Source organism: Lissotriton helveticus, chromosome 1_1 (genome assembly GCF_964261635.1).
Source record: "Lissotriton helveticus chromosome 1_1, aLisHel1.1, whole genome shotgun sequence".
Lineage (NCBI taxonomy): Eukaryota > Metazoa > Chordata > Amphibia > Caudata > Salamandridae > Lissotriton > Lissotriton helveticus.
Window position 1 is genome coordinate 1,704,186,375 of NC_136057.1, and position 17,727 is coordinate 1,704,204,101.

Sequence of the window (17,727 nt, forward strand, 5' to 3'; positions counted from 1 at the left end):
AGGATCAAACAGGATAAAGGGGGAAGCATTGCCTTGAACAAGGATTGTTAATATTTCACAAGCACAATGCACAGACGTTGTCTGTGAGCCCCGGCTAGGTCGAAGGACAAGCTGCTGGGGCTCCAGGAAGGTGGTTTCTCCAAGTGATGAGCTAATTGCTTAGCTGGGATGTGCTTTGCGATTTTTCCAAGAGCAGGAAGTAGTGTTATGGGTTTGGAATTTTAAATCCACTCCATCCACAATTTGTCTTTTTTGAGAAGGGTAGTCCTGCCCTGTTTTCCATTCAGGAATCATGCTGGAAGATAAATACAATTAATATTGCATATTATCGGGGAATCAAAGGTGTGAGGACATGATTGGAGGCAGGTCATCTGGACAGCCTGATATCACAAAACTTTAATAAAAACATTTATTTAAAATAAAAGCCTGAGCATGGATACGATTTCTTACTGGTCAGTGAAACTAAAGTGAGTTTTACAGTTTAGTGATAAGAAGAAGTATCATTTAATAAAGGGATATTTGTAGAGGAGGGAGGGAGTTCTTAATTTCTGTTTAGTTTTTAGGGATTTTAGAAAACAGGACTTGTGCCAGTTTTTCACTGAATATTTGTGATGACAGAAGAGTCCAAGAGGAACAAGGTGGTTTAAGGAATTATTTCAGAGCCTGAAAGGGGTTTCTGGGCGTTTTGGTGGACTCAGGGAAGAAGCTGCAAAGATATTCGGATAATTCAGAGATAATTCCTTGTATATGCTTTAAACTGTACCTTATAGTTGAAGAGGAATCTTTTTATTTTTTTTTATTTTGCAGAGTTTTATATAGCGCGAACTAGACCCGAACCGAATCAGGTATCAGAGCGCTTTACATATTTTTCCAGTTACGTTACATTTTTCCAGTTACTTTCATTTTAGGCACGGAGCGATTAAGTGATTTGCCCAGAATCACAGGAGGTTTTGGCATCGTTACCGAGACTCGAACCCAGTTCCTCCAGGTCCGAGGTCGAGCGCCCTAGCCGTTAGGCCAACTCCTCTCCCCAATCTGCATAGGACTTTCTCCATTACATTCTAGCTGCCTCATTCTTGCTCTGCTATCCTTTAATTTGTCAGCAATCCATTCACTTAAAGGCTTGTTAGAGCAAAACTTGTGATGTCCAGGAGGAATTTCGTGGTCCAAGACATTCATGAGGGTTGAGTTAAAGTGAGATAAAACTTCTTTAACTAGGTTGAAGCTGGAGGTACTGTGAGGGAGCTTCAGTGCTTCAATTACAGTAGTAAGATTGATTTTTATCCAAGCACATACATTTTTCTAAAAATGAGTTGGTTGAAGTCCACATTATATAATCCTGCCAAGCGCTTTTTGGAAGGAGATTAGGTTGTGGTCTGACTTGGGAAGAGGGTGGGGCTCCATAATGCGAACTAAGGACCTGATTTACAGATTGGCAGACTGGTTACACAGTCACAAATGTGACAGATATTTAGTCTGTCTTATTACGGGTGTATAATATCCTACTGCACTTGTAATAAGGTGGGCGGGGTATCTGTCACAGACATAGCACCTGTCTGCACACTCTAAAACAGGCCCTAGGTCTTTCTGTGCCAAAATGTGGTCTGGGTGTGACTAGTGGAGTGGGTAGCCCCTGAATAATTTGGAAGACCCCAAAGGATGTGTAGTTTGATAGATGTCCTGTACCAGTAAATGGCAGGTGTTGTATATGTGAAAGTTAATATCCCTAAGAATTATCAGACTGGGGGAAACAAGAGTGGCAATCAACTTGTTTTCATTATTTAGGGGGGAGATAAAAAGGAAAAAGTGGAGCGCGAGCAGCACTGTAGGGCTGCAGAGGCATCTCCCTGATTTTTGGTCGTAATGTTACATTTCAGATGTTCCCTGAGAAAGTGGTTAAATTCAATTATGTTAAAGTTCTCACACTCAAACTCAGCACTTAAAACACAAAGGCCTACTTGGAGAACCTGTTACACACAGGCTACTGTCCTAAAAACTGACAAACAGACTAAAACACACACAATCACACACCTTATACCTGTTTATGGACAAAGCTACAAGTGAACAGCTGTACACACACAAAGAGAAACATATCCCAAGTCACAGCTTGACTCACAGACATAGTCAAACAGAGCCTAATAGTTAAAGAGAGCTATGGAAGCACAGGCCTTTCCATGGGCACAGCACCAAACAGATAACGTGCCTCTTAAATGTGTCTGCCAACAACAGAGATAAAAACAAAATAGCTGTACACAACAAAAGAACCTTAGGTACGCATGTCTGTCATGGACACAAAGCTATAGAAAGACCAAAATCTGGCCTCACAGGCATAACAAACACAATACACACCAATCTACACATATGGACACACATATTGGAAGAGAGATACATAAAACACACAATGATACACCCAGAACTAACCTGCACACTAAATATCCAGGGCCTTTGGGGCAGCTGTAGTGGTGTGCAAATTACCATTGATTTTAATTTTTATTACAGAGACACTCATACACACGTTACCTTGATCACGTGAGATGTTTGGTTTGTACCAAAATTTGGACGTGTCTTGGACAAACTTCACATTCAGCTGGTTTTCCCGCTGCACGTCTGCAAATAGAATACAAAGTTAATATTAATCATAATAACAACTACTGAGCCCTTATAGCTTCAGCCATACATATGTGGTATCCGGCGACTGAACACTACCAAAGGAGGTACATGCCACTTTCACAATGAGAGACAGAAAGCAGAGTCTCCATCAGCTACCAGGCTCTGCCCTCACCATGTCCACACAGATCCTTTCCCCTCTGTCACTCCCTTTCTTCTAACTCTGTGAGTATATTATACCCTGTTTGTGACAGAAAATGCTTAATTTTTGATGATGGTTATAGGTGGTGGGCATGTGTGATCATTTTTCGGAGCTGCACTTATTTTGCATCATCAGACTTTGACCTAAAGCAAGTGAGGGAAAGTAAGAAAAGGCAATAAGAAGAATGAAGAGAAAGACAGGAAAACAGTGACAAGAGAGATAATGGGATGACAATAACTCACAAGAGTGAGATAAAGAGACAAGAAGTGGAAGGTGGTGGAAGAAGTAGTCACGAGGTGGAAGTAAAACTAGGCAGCATTGGTATTCGGTAACCCCAGCATTAAGCATCAGCCTCCTAAGTAAGCCCAGGACTATTTTTTTTTTTTACAAATTAAGCAAGTTGTTAGAGACTCAAATTTGGAATAATTTTAAGCTGTAGCAATATCGCATATGCAGGTCTGGAGAAAGATGGGATAACATGAAAATGCACTGTAGTTTAACGTTTCCCAGGAGAACCCAGGACCAAGTCCAGAATCCTCTTTTAAAGAAATGTTGGATCTTGAAAATCCTAGAATACAATCTAAAAAAAGATGGCCTTTCACAACAATTTCAAGAGCAATTTCAGGTCCTCCTTCCCATATATATATTTAAACAAAATATCAAAATGGTCCCTAAGACTCGTTGTACCTTAGGGAGGCTCAGAGATGCAGTTTGCTATACTGAGATGTGATTCTATCAACGTGGCGGAGAGAAATGGAATACAATCAAAGGGACTGGGAGGGAATGATGCGGGTGGAGTTTGCGGACCCCAAACCTCTGCTTTAAATCATCTTTGTTATTCAAATGTTTCTGCACTTGATTTTGGCTGTCTCAACGGCTGGGCACCCCATTTACAGAACGTGCTAGCTCTGAAGGGTCGTGTTTCAACCACAGCTTGAATAGAGCGGGACCCCAGTTTGGCAGTCCCTCCAGAAAGGTGAAGTAATGAATAGAAGTAGGCTGGAGTCTTGTCCCCAGTCCTTGTCTTCCACACACTACATGACTACTTTCTGGGCTTTGAAGTTTTGGCTCATGTCAGTTGAACCACTGCAGTACTACACCTGAAAAGTAAACTCCAGTTGAGGCGGTGTTGGGTCCTTGTGACAAGGAGTCGGACAGAACCCCAAGCGCACGTTGGTACTGCGCGAATTGATCACTGTTGTGGATGGCATACCCTCGCACGAGTTATTGAGTCACTCAAATAAAGAGTGACCCGATGTTACCAGGATACCAACTTTTCAATTTGGACTTAGCTTTTACACATCAATATTACTAGGTGTATTATCCAACTGTCTGAATTAAAACGAATCAAGACTACAACTCCCAGAATGCACTAATATATTAAATCAAAACCCAGAACTGGAAAGGTTGTGTATTAGTGTCATGGAGTCTTCTGGGCACCCTACTCAAATCGCTCAATTTGCAGAATGTCCAATCTCAATAAAGTCACCCATTTTTAATTCCATGCTGGGTTAAATGAACACTTTTTGTGCACAACGTGGGGAACTGTAGTGCACTAAGCTGCATGAAGAGCCCCTTTCATGGTTCTACTTTCGAATGTTACCTATTGGATAACCCAGAAAACACGTATGGCAAAGCCATCTCGCTTTAGGAACCTATTGGCTTTGTCAATATGTTACTGAAAATATCTTGCATAGTCTCGTATGTACAGACTTTGAATTTGTTTTGCATTTGTAAGCTTTCTTTGCTTTTGTACAATTTTGAATTGATTTACTAAGGTTTGGCCAAGCCAAGAGGCCTCAGCTCTTAAAGGCAGAGCTACTGGTTATTGCTTGCAGGGTACATGTGAACTGGGTCGCACTTAGGTGTCTGGGTGAGTTCTGGTTGTAGGAAGGTGTTCATAAAGGGGCCCGATTGAGAGCTCTGGAGCTGAGGCTAAGGCAATGTGAGTCAGTGGGCCATAACAGTGTTTAGATTACGTGCTCATCCAAACTTTGGGCTGTCTCTGCAGTGCACCCAGTGATGGTCACATATGTACAGTTTGTAGTTTAGAGCTGTAATTATTTACAACAACATTATTGTTGTTAAATGTTTAGATCAAATTGCTAGCAAGCAATGACTAAGCCAACATGCCTGGCTTATTGTAGGCATACGTTTGTTGTGTGATGTATCTAGATGCAATAGCAGAACATTCACAAAGAGGCACCTAAAGGCTGGTCAGGCAGCATGCTGTGTAAAGCACAGAATTGTAGTTCACATGTTTTAAGCCATGCACTTAACTTATTAGGCAATTTAGAGCTCCCTTCCCACCTTGTTCATCTCACTGAAAGCACCGTGGTCAGCAATAGGCATTTGGCTACAGACAGCTAAAAGCGTTCTCGCAGAAGTGACCTAAAAATTATGAAGTTGTAAAACTGTGGAGACTTTGAAGTCAAATCTAAAACTTGTAAAGCAGGGAATAGGAGCAATGGCTTTGCTCTTGTGGTCTGACTCTGCAGCGTCTCTTGGAGGGCAGGAGCATAGCTGGTATTACGTGTTAGCGGGGGAACTTGTACATTTCAGCGAAAGAAAGCAGAGGGCCCGACCACCTCCACTGTGGCAACCCAGGCTGTGACTGTAGATACATGGGCTGCAGTTTTTACTCCCCTGCGAAGTTGACCTAAAAGTTTGAAACGTCTTTTGCTTCTTGGCAAAGCAGATCCAAATATCCTCAGCCTTTGTGGGAGTCAAATGCAATGGGAGAAATATGGGCTTGAGAGAGCAACATGGAGCATGGGGCGTAATCACGGAGGGCGGACGGAAGCAACACAGGGGCATGGGGAGGGAAGCAAACTAAAAGGCAGAGAGCAATGGGGAGCATGGGGGAGGAAAATTAAGCAGACAAAAGAGCAAGAGAGAGAGCGTAACACAGAGCCTGGAAGGGAAGAGAAACACACTAGAGAAACAACTGGAAAACACATTCACTATGCAATGCGTAAAACAAAAAGAAAAAAGTAGTGCTGCAAAAATGAGCAACTGAAGGGCACAAATAATGTGTCCATCCTCCAAGGAAGGGACAAGCACAAGAAGAGAAAGAAAATTCCATACAAGCTAAAAAATAAGAAGCAAGAATATAAGAGTGACAATGAAGCCAACCTAATTTCGTTGCGCGCACTGCATCTCATTTGGTGAGGCAGTGCACGCAACGAAATTCGTTTTTATTTATTTATATGTTTACTTACCTGTTAAGCTCCGTAATCCATACATTACTACCCCCCACCCTGCCCTCCCCCCTCCCCACGTCACCGCCCGGCAGGTACTCCCACTACCGGCCGCGGCTGATACCAACAGGTACTGGTGTGCTCGTGCAACGTCTGCAACCCAGAAGCTCTATTCATTGGCTTGGAAGTGGTGCTGCAGCGAGGTGATTGGAGAGGGCCAGTTGAGGCTGCAAGGTAAATACAGCACAGAAGCTAATGAGGATTCAAATACTTTCCGACCTCCATGCTGTGCTGGTTGGCTTGCCCATGCTGCTGCTTGCTTTCACTTCTGCACGTTTCAATTTGTAATTAAATACAGATTTATGCTGCTTGTATGCACTTAGTTACATTGTGGGCACTAGTGCACGTTCTGTCTCTAGGCACAGGACAATGTTCGATATAAAGAAAGTTATAGCTCTGCATGTAATGTAAAAATGGGAGCAACAGCAGCCACGATAATCAAGTTATAGGCATTATGGACATTAATACTGTTCTGCTGTCAGAGTGCAGTGCGCGTCAGTGTTCTGCTTTTATGATAAACATCCCGGTGATTTTAGGAATGTTTCTAGTACCATATTTGAGTAATTAATTCCATGCGAGTACTTTAATTTCTTTAACAAGCACGCTTAGAGATTCATGGGTCCAACGTGTAAGGACAGCTCTGAACCGTGTATGTTTAAAGTAGTTTCTTATGACGCCTGTTCAACATATTTCATGGATACAAAAGATTCTGTTAAAAAATTTAGTTTTTGTTATATGAAATAATGATATCAACATTTCGCAAGAATTATTTTGATCAATGCAAATGAGTCATCAACAAAGTCATGAGGTGGGAGGGGGTTTGCAGGTGTTTTATCTCTTGAAGTAATTGAAATACATTGGTAGGATGGAGAGTCGAATATACTCTTAAAGTACCTTCACAACTGTAGGAGTGTGATGGTTAGTAGTTGTGTTGTTACTGTAGTTGGCAGTGCTGACAGTGGCAATGGGCAGTGCGGGTGGAAATGACATCCTAAAGAGAGCCCCGGCATTTATTTATTTTTAACAAATTAAGTGCAGGTTAAAGTGTGAGCAGGGTCAAGAAAGTTACATTCATATACACATACATTTTAAGTGCTACGTGGACTCCATAAGCAGCGCGTAAGAAATCTCCCAATTAACCTAATTTAATTATGCACAAAGATTCACATTTATCTCTGTATGCCTTATGATCAATTAAGAAAATGAAATCCATTTTGAATGGAACTTAAATGTGAACCTCGGCTTGGCTTGATTTGCTTCAGGATTCTGAGGCTTCCACTTTTCTTTTGCCATTGCAGATCGCAGAAGGCAGGGGATTTTCGAAATTAAGATAAACTTGTCTGTATGTTCCTGCAGTGTTACAATATCTGATTAGGGCATATCATTTAAAGGGACTGCTTAGAGGCAGCCAGTAGTAGAACATCTGTCAAAGACTTGCTAGTTGAAATCTCGTGAGTCTCCTTCAAAATTGTTGGAAGAAAAGGCGACTTCTTTATGTAGCTACTGTCAACCTACTCGGGGAAACTATACATGAAAGCTGCCAAATGCCTCCATAGAAGGCATACCCCACAAAGGGGAGGAAAAAAGTATTTGAAAACTTAAGAATCTTGATAGCCGAATACAAATGATGGGAAATGGAGATCACCAAACTCCTCCTGAGGGAGCAGGAAAGAGAAATGAACCAGGACAGATATTGGGATCCAGCAGAAGAACCAGCTACAAGGAGCAACAAGCATTTGCAATGTAATAGGTCTCGAATGTGCGAGAGTTTGAGCTATTGGCATTCTAAGTGACAATGCCTTAAAGCCTATAAATAAAAAAAGCATTGTCAATTACAATGCCAACAGCTCAAACTCTCGCAAATGTGAGAACTATAGCATTGCAAATGCTCGTTAATTTATTGAAATGAGTCAGGACGCAAGGTCAATCCTCAAAAACCTAGGGCCTCATTTATGAGAAATGACGCATCGCTGCATGAAAGCACTTCTCAGTATGCACTCCTTGCGACATGACTGATGGGTCATATTTATAATATGACGCATCATGTCGCAAGGAGTTACAGATACGTCAGTATTTCTGACGTATCTGTAGGCGCAAAAGTGACGCATTGCTGGAGTGTGCCACAAAAGTGACGCAACTCCAGCAATGTGTCCTTTCACATGGAGCAAGCCCCATGTGAAAGGTCTTGCATCAGTCTTACGCCTGCCATGAGGCAGGCGTAAGATATTGACACATGTGCGTCCTAGAAGTGGCGCAGTGAAATCTCATAGATTTCACTGCGTCACTTCTAGGACCCTTTCTTGCGTCAATACGCCCCCCTTACATACATTATACCTTGTGTAGGGATAATGTAGCGCAGGGGTTTACAAAGTGACGCATCTACCTAGATGCGTCACTTTGTCAATATGGTGCAACAAGGCACATTTTTTTACGCTGCTGGTGCGTCACAAAAAGTGACGCACCGGCAGCGTAAAAGTGACGCACGGCCTCATAAATGAGGCCCCTAGACTATCCCAGGAAATCCGGGACGTCTGGTCACCGTACTTTAAGCCCACTGTAAGCTAGTAATACATCTTGATTTGCAAAAACAGAAGACAAGTGCAGCTGAGATGGGTCTTTTCAGTATATTGTTCACTTTTCAGAGCTGAAGGAAGCCACCGCTTTAAAAACTATTGAGGGTTTGTGGCAGACTGGCACTATGCTGCTTTAAGAGGAGGGTGAAGAACTGCATAAGGTATGGAGCCTTTTCGGGAATTTCCTGTTAACGATGCCGATAAGATAGAAAAGTGCGGCTTTTTTATATGGCTGTTTTACGACCATCCAGTAGGTGGCAGAAAAAGCACACGTGTGAATCTGAGAAATAAGTGAACTCGTATAGTAAGCGGAGCGATGCTCTGAGAGATAATGTATTCGCCGTCCTACGGGTTCCTCACGGTGAAATAGCACGAACGGTCAAAGGCACGACGAAGTTGCCTCCACTTTTCTTAATCAACTGCAGACCCTACAGCAGTTCTAAAGGAAGCAGCAAGCATGCTTTGACTCCGCAGCCAGCCTGCATACAGTCGCGAGCCACATCTTTGGCGTCTACTGACCCCAGTTCAGACATGGCCAAAAGCGGTACAAATGGGGGTGGTAATGGACGGAACATCTGAACCAATCAAACACTCACACCCAGTCAAAAGATCTGGGTTTAATCCATCACCGTTCTTTAGCCCACTCTGCCACCCCAGTTCAGACATGGCTATATGCAAATCAGTCTGACCCTGTGCCTAAATGTGGCAGGGTATGCTCAGACGTGAGTCCCTTGCTCACTTTGCCACTGGATTCAAGCAAGCCGGGCAGAAGACGGCTGTAATGCCAGAAACCGGTCCTCGGAAGCTTGTTTCCGGTCCAGGGAAGGCATGGCTTGGCAGATCGGGCTGGACTGTTCCCATGAGGCACAGGGTCAGACTGATTTGCATATAGCCATGTCTGAACTGGGGTGGCAGAGTGGGCTTAAGAACGGTGATGGATTAAACCCAGATCTTTTGACTGGGTGTGAGTGTTTGATTGGTTCAGATGCTCCGTCCATTACCACCCCCTTTTGTACCGCTTTTGGCCGCCATAAGTGTGGCAAGGTATGCTCAGACGTGAGTCCCTTGCTGACTTTGCCACTGGATTCAAGCAAGCCGGGCTGAAGACGGCTGTTATGCCAGAAACCGGTCCTCGGAAGCTTGTTTCCGGTCCAGGGAAGGTATGGCTTGGCAGTTCGGGCTGGACTGTTCCCATGAGGCACAGGGTCAGACTGATTTGCATATAGCCATGTCTGAACTGGGGTGGCAGAGTGGGCTTAAGAACGGTGATGGATTAAACCCAGATCTTTTGACTGGGTGTGAGTGTTTGATTGGTTCAGATGCTCCGTCCATTACCACCCCCTTTTGTACGGCTATTGTAGGCCAGCATCCATGTGAGGGCCTCCAGTCGGAGTGAGTTGCTATTTGAGACCTTGCTCAGTAATATTCTTGAGGTAAGTTGGATTGCAACCCACTCCGAATGGGAATTTGGCAAACCGGCCTACTGGTACATAGTTTGGTTAGCAAAATCAGAATCAGTACTCAGCAAGTAGCGTGCAATTTGTGATCCATGTTGCACCCCAATTCTTAGCTGATTCGGCTCTTGGTTCGAAAACAAATAAGTAGAAAATGTCACACCAAACACAACCTATATATTTTTAAATAAAACATACAAAAGTGTTAGGAATTAGCTATCAATGTTTCGTAAAAAGTTTCTAAAGCTGCAATTTTTTTTTTTTACATTTGACAAATTCACAGAACTTTGAATTTGGCCCTTACCTTGTCCTGCCATGTCTCCAACAGGTCACATATACTATTCCAGTCCTAACTAATTTTGACGCTAGACCCAAGTCAGCAGTGATACATTCTGGTAGTGGTCATAATTGAGAACCTATTTTCAGCTAAATATTTTCCAGCTCAGTGTTTTTGAAAGTGTTTAAACGTAAATGTGATTTATACTAAATATTTCCACCTATTTACCTAATACTGTTTTTATGTCTGGCCTAGAGAAAGCTATAGCTCTTTCAGCATTTGTGTTTTCCAAATTCCACAAGAATCATAATATTAATACATTCACATAATTGGTCTGTTAAGGTGTCATATAAATGTTGCTTTCGCCCAGCACAGCATAGAGCATGGGGCAATGGGTCAGTCACCTTCATCTATTAGCTGTCTTGCACTGTAAGTGAGAGCATTTTGCATGATCACATATACAGTCACCTAAAAAGGAGTGCAGGCCAGGGCTGGGATGCCTGGCTTCTATACCACTCCATTATTTTTATATTTTGTATACTTTTGCCATTTTTTTGTATATTGCACATTTTTGTAAACATAAATAGATTGCACGCTTGATACGGTCAGGTTATTCGTGTGCACTGAAACCTAAAACCAAGATGTAAGCCAGAGTGAGAGTTGCGTGAGGCAGAGAGCGTCATGGGGTGGTTACATAATGAAAGCAGCCTTTCACTCTGCACTGGTACATGCACCAAAGTTAAATGATGGATTCCATCAATCAAGACTGTCTACGCACCTGATGGAGGAGCTGCAGACTCCAATAGGGAGAAGGTCACATGATGGGACGGACCCGGACTCCGGGCCAATGTCGAGGTCTTCTCCACACTCCCCAAAGAGAGGGATCTGTCGCTAGACAAAGATGGGTGCCGCTTCTCAGGCAGTGGTGGCTGCGGCGGGGCAGCCACTGCCCTGTTTTGTTGGACGGGGCCTCCTGCGCTGGGAGGTGGAGACTGGGGGCTGCCAGTATAAAAAGCCGTGGTGATGGGAAAGGATGGCGTAGGTGAGGACGGTATGTCAGAGTTGCTTCCCATGGAGAATGGCATCTGAGCGCTCAGGGAACGAGGCGTGAGGGGCGAATCATCAGGGCTTCCGCTGGGCTCTCTTGACACCCGTGATGTCTCAGGATTACCAGTCCATGATCTGGTATTCTCGCTGAACACCGGTTTGGCAGTCTTTTCTGGAAATGGCTGAGTCTGTTGAATGGTAACAGACGTGGGTTCAGAAATGGTCAGCCGACTGACTGATGTCAACATGCCAGGGCTGCTGGGCTGTGAAATTGGTCTGTCTGAGCTGTGTTGTGGCTCAGTGCCTGTGTCTTCACTTAAACGCCTGCTGGGACATAGACCCGGTGAAGCAACACCACAGCTGCTGGGTACATGGGATGGACCCGACCCATTCATATGAACAGCAGTCGGCGGAGCTGTCTCGTGGATGGTCAGAAGCTTGGGTCTGGAGTGGCATGGTGAGAGTCCATTGGTTTCAGAAGGTGTCCGCTGAGGTGTGACTGCTCGACAGCTGCCAGGTGAGGGAAGCCTTGGAGAGCCTGACGTGTCATGTGGCGAGGGTGGGGATGATGCCACAGTGCCAGTCTGCAGGCACGATGGTGACTGGGAGTCAGATGGGCGTCTGGGTCCATGCGGGGGTGAATGTGAGTGGGTGCCACCCGTCCTGTCACTGGGGGAAAGAAATGTTGCCTGCTGTGGATGCTGTAACAAGCTAGAGACGTTTGAGTAGGGATGTCCTACAACTGCAGGCTGGGTCTTCACTGGATTCGGTGTTAACTCCCGCTCTGGACTGACCTTCAGCGATCCTTCCTGAAGGTGTGGGGCTCCAGGTCCAGTAGCTGAGGTCTCAAGACTGCAACAGAGAAACAAAGATATGTAAAAAGCAAAAAGGCAACTAGACCACACTCAACCAGAGCCAGGAGAACATTTCCTCCAACCAAACCCAGGCCTGGACCCCCCTCAACCTCTACGCGACACAATAAGTGTGTGATGGATGTGAGAGAAAATGGTGGCTCATGAACCTGATTCTAAAATCCAGTGCCCATCTGCAGCGCTTATTCCTCATTCCCTCGCTTGTTACCTAGGTCCAATAGTCCCTTAACAAATCTTATTCCCGGTTCTCATACCTAATTCCTGTATCCATTCCTCCATCAGCCAAGCATGTTCCTGGTTATTTCACCTGTTTTCTGTGTCCGTTCATCTATCAAACAACAGTAGTCCTGCCTCATCACTCTGTCCTCTGCCTTTCCTCCATTAGCTATTCGTATTCCTGGCTCTTTTACCCATTTCTTGTGTACCTTACTCCCAGAACTGACTGCACTCTTGGCTTTCTTACATCTTTCAATTCCTGGTTCTCTCTGAATTGGTCGTAATTCAGGTTCTGCTGTTCTTCTGTCGAACACATCATTTTTGGGTCACTTCTCACTTTCTTTATTAGCATTATTTCTGAGTTCCTGACAGGTTCCTTTTGCTAAATCCAGTAAGCCTAATTCCTGTCCTGAGGCTACTTTGTCATTACTTTTCTTCTCTCAACCTGTCAAATTTCTAGTTCTCTAGTATTTGGATCTTTCATAGATTCACATGCTTGAATCATTCCCGTCGTCGTAGTGGGAGTCCCACGGTATACGCATAAAAACAGTAGATAATAGTATAATTGGCTACAATACAATGAACAGTCACTGCAATATCCTTTCTATTTTCTTTTGTAAAAAAGAACCAAACGTAAGTAGCAGACAATCAGGCAACAGCACCCTGTAGAACACTCCCAAGAGAGGTACATTCCTCAGATTTTCTACCACTCGTCGTGTGACAGGGAGTCTCCCTGAGCCCAGCTCAGTTTCTTCTTCAATTTACCAGATTTGTGCTTAAAATGTTGGATTCTTGAAAGAAAGGTCTCTTCAGGTCGTGTGGAACATGTGGTAAGAAGAGACTGCATATTGAAGATCCCCATAAGAACTGTATCCCCTGTCTTTACCCTCAGCATAAGGTAAGGGACTGCAAGACTTGTTAAACCGTCTTAACCAAAACACTTAAAGATAGAAAGGGTAGATTGTTGATTTGGCTTCAGAGACTGAAAAATAAGTCTGATATTGTCTCTGAGGATGAGGAGAGCTCTACCTCACAGGCCTCTCAGGAAACATCTAAAAGGAGAGAAAGATCCCACAAATCTCCTGAGGTTTCTAGAAAAAAGGCTTACAAAAAGTCTTGTCATGAAACTGTAGATACCTCACAAAAAGGAAAGCATTCATTTCCTACTGAGGAGAGAAGCCAACTGACGTCTAAACAAGAAAAAACATCTTCAGAACTATCCATGAAGATTACAGTCACTAATAAAGCCTGTATTGTCAACGGCACGGTCCTCTGGGTCCCTTTTGATGCAAAAATCACCATCGGGACATGTTTCTTCTGCATTGTCGTAGAAAATTGCATTGTCAACAACATATACAACAGTGCCATTGTTGGCGGCCCCACCTACAACGCTTCCAGCAACGACTGAGATACCATCTCCGTCAGTGACTTCCTCATCAATGATGACTCGGACGACAACTTCCTCGTTGACATCAACATTGTTGTTGACGACGTTGGTTCTGTCGAGGACCACCGCTTCGTCTATGACCGCATCAACGATGAGCGTTCCTGAATCGTCGACGATAATGACGACGATTTCATCTTCTGCTCCTATCATGTCCTCGTCGACGACACAGACACCGCTGCCATCGAAGTAGCTGATGATGCTGTATCCTACACCTGGCCGTAAACAACCGTCGACGTTGCAACTAACACCTTTATACCCATCAACAAAGTTTTCGTCGACGACACTATCGATGAGGCGTTTTTCTGGAATCCTTCAGAGGTTTCTGATGATGATGGAATGTTTGGTCCTGCGCACAGTCTCTCTCAGCTTCACGTCAAATATCAGTACAATGATGAGGACGACGATGAAAGTTACTATCAGCAGGACTTTCATACACCACATGCAAAAATGCAATACATGGAGCCTGTTTATGAGCCCATGGTCCACCTTCCTGTGGCATTAGTACAAGAACTGCAAGACATGCTGCATGACTACCAAACTTGTTTCCCTTCATTAAGTGCTCCTCCACCACCACTGCCCACGCCTCCACAACTGGCAAAGTAGGTCTGAGCCTTTTTCCATGACGTCTCCTGTGACGGATACTGTTTTACCTTCACAACAACATGATACCTCTGATGATGGGGAGATTGAGGAGGCTGAAACCTCAAGGTGAAAGGCAAACCGGTAATGAGTGGGAGGACTATGTTATTTCAACACCTGCTTCTCCATCTCCTCAAACAGCGGATTCTCTGCCAAAGGACATTGGAAACTAATGGAAAGAAAAGCTTCACGCTTTTAATTGTCAATGACAGTCAAGAAATCTGACTGTTTTCTTTATGATTTTAAAGATTTAGCTAGAAAGACTGTGAGAGCGATACCCATTATAGATCATATTTGGGAGGTAGGTTTAAAAGTCATGAAAACACCTGCTACGGTTATTCCAGTCTTGCTCAGGACAGACACAAAATATAAAGTTCCTGTTGAAGCACTAGCTCTTCTGGTAGGGCATCTGAAATCAGATTCTGTTATTTCACAAGCTGCCCAACGAAGATCAAGAAATCCTTCAGCGATCATCACTGCACCACTTGACAAGGAGGGGAGGCGCCTTTATAATAGTTGCGAGAGGTTTACCACAACCTCAGGCACTACTCTACGCGAGGCTAATGAGCTAGCGATTTTAGGAAGATTCGACTGCCAAATGTGGTTCGACATTGCTCCGTACGTGGACCTCCTCCCGGAGGACAAAAAACTAGAGGCAAGGAAGGAGAGAGAGGTGCATCTGAGATAATAGATGCTTCTATGGATGTGGCTTCTCTAGCCTTTCGTCAGCTCACTGGAACTGCTGTCCTTAGGCATCAAGGGTGACTGAAGGCACCAACATTTCAACCCTGAGGTGCAAAGCAAAATACTGGATATGCCTTTTTATGGCAATGCGCTTTTTGGCAAAAATTTTGATGACGCCATGTAGACAATTAAGGCGGACACCGAAATAGCTAAAACTTTGGTCACTCTCCAATACAGGAAGACCCCTTTTTGTGGAGCACATGGTAGAGGAGCTTATTAATTTCACTGAGGTTACCAGAAATATCAACCTCCGGCTTACACCACATTTCACCCTTCCTACCACAATCAACAAACATAACATGCTTCACCACAGGCTGCTTACTCCAGACAGCCCAGGTGGAAACAACAAGGTCAGTCAAGGGATAATATCAGAAAACAGTGACGAGGTCTCGCAGTCTGCTGCTCTTCCCGCTATCATCTCGACCAAAAGAACTTCTCTTTATCCTAGTCAATGGCAAAAAATTACCACAGACAAATGGGTCCTGGATATAATAAAATATGGTCCTATCCTGGAGTTTGTCACAACACCACCTCCTCCTCTTTATCAAAAATCTCTACCATCCCATCTTCAGTTACTAAAGAAGGAGGCATTGACAGGCGCGGTGCGTCCATCGGGGCATTGGGGCGTAGCCCCTCCGCCCGCAGCTCCCTCGGCGTCTTTGAACTTAAGTAATTAGTTTACTTGAGTTCAAAAATGCAGAGGGAGAACTGACAATCATGTCAGTCAGCATGACGTTGGACCGCCCACCCCCTTCAGAGTCTGAAGGGGGTGGGCGGTCCGCGTCATGTTGACTGACATGTCAGACCAGGGCAGCACAAGTACGCATGAGTGGGGACGAAGGGCGAATTTTTGCGCCGTGTCCACTCGTGCGCACTAGTGTCTGCTCTGCTGGCGCATGGCCATTAGGAGAGTGAGGGTTGAGCAAAGGCTCAAACCTCGGTCTCCTAATGGGCAGGCGGGTGAGAAGTAACCATGCCCTGAGTCGCAGGATTGACTGAGAGGGGTGCCAGTCCACTCCAGTCAGAGTCGTTTGTGAAGGCGGCGGAGAAGGGTAAGGCAGGTGAGGCGCGGAGGGCAGATGAGGCACGCAGGGCTGAAGAGACCTGAAGAGCTGTGGGCAGAGGACGCACAGAGGGCAGAGAGAGAGAGTCGAAGAGCAGTGGGCAGACGGGACGCCTCCATCCCACTGAGGAGTTCGAGTGGAGGATCTCAGGGCCAAAGATGAAGTGCTGAGGGTCGAGGAGGAGGGAGACAAGGACGACGAGATTGGCAGCGCAGGGCAGCAGCACCCCGCCCCAGGAGCCTGCGCCTCCTGGGCATCCTCCACGCACCAGAAGCAGGTGAGATTTTTTACCAGCCCCGGGAGTCTGCCAACCACAGAGATAACTGTAACACCCAGAGGCGTAAATGTGTGCGCTCTGAAATTATTTTCATAGTAAGGGAGGTTCCGGGTTTCACTGATCAGTGGCACAAGGAGGAGCAGTGATGTGCCCATCTGTCGGTGGCTTCACCGTGCACAGCGGGCAACACTCGCTCTACTACCTCGTGTTGTCTTTAACAAAAGTTCAATAATGAACTTGTGGCACTTTGTCCCGTTACAGAAAGTACAAGGAGCAACACCCCGCCTCCTTCGCCTTGATTTCGTCCCGAGCGGTAATTGTCATATGCTTTCTGTCCCATACCCTTTTCTGACTCATACTTAATTCAAGTACCACCGCATCTTGGCTATTTTGGCGTGGGCTCTAATGCAAATGAGGCAAATTACCTTTCCTCTTGAAACCCTGATAGGTAGCAAAAGACAGGAATATAACCAAGGTGCAGTGGAGCCCTCGCACTCCTGGGCGCTGTGACTGGGCCCCCGCGCTCACCAGAGCAACACCCAGATGACATCAAATGTCAGATCACAGATTCTGGGGTGGGCTGGGGTGTGTGAACCAAGTTAGTTTGGCCTGTTCGGGTGACTCTGACCAAATCATTTAACCAAAAATGGGTGTGCAAAAGGGGGGATTGGTGGGGGCAGGGAGCGCTACTGTTCAGTTTGCAATCAGCTTGGATAATGATAAATGATAATTACGTACTTGTATAGCGCACGACTACCCGGAGGCATCTCGGCGCTTGTACGAATACCGCTGAGGAACCCTTCCTGGCCTTTCCCTGTGAGGTGCCCACTCCTGGGCACCCTCAAGGTGAAACCAGGCATCCTAGCGTTGTTGGGGCTGTTGTGGAGATTAAGCATGCTATTGCCCAGAGTTGCAGAGTGGGACTCATGATTAGAATAGGCACGAGGCGAGAATTATGAGGTCCGAGGAAATTGAGCCCAAGACCCGCCGAGGCGGGAATTGAACCCTGGTCCCGGGCCAGACTTCTGCATCAGGGTCTGCCGCTCTA

General features: G+C 45.1%; 1 protein-coding gene across 1 annotated transcript in view; it reads right to left on the reverse strand.

Moving 5' to 3' along the window:
- Positions 1 to 17,727, reverse strand: part of TNS2 (tensin 2) — a 345,025-nt gene that overhangs the window by 57,370 nt on the left and 269,928 nt on the right. Inside the window, exons 20-21 of the mRNA XM_078689072.1 lie at positions 11,152 to 12,272; positions 2,521 to 2,607 (exon numbers count right to left, since the gene is read on the reverse strand). Of these exons, the coding sequence (XP_078545198.1) occupies positions 2,521 to 2,607; positions 11,152 to 12,272 (1,208 nt within the window). The remainder of the gene's footprint in view (positions 1 to 2,520; positions 2,608 to 11,151; positions 12,273 to 17,727) is intronic.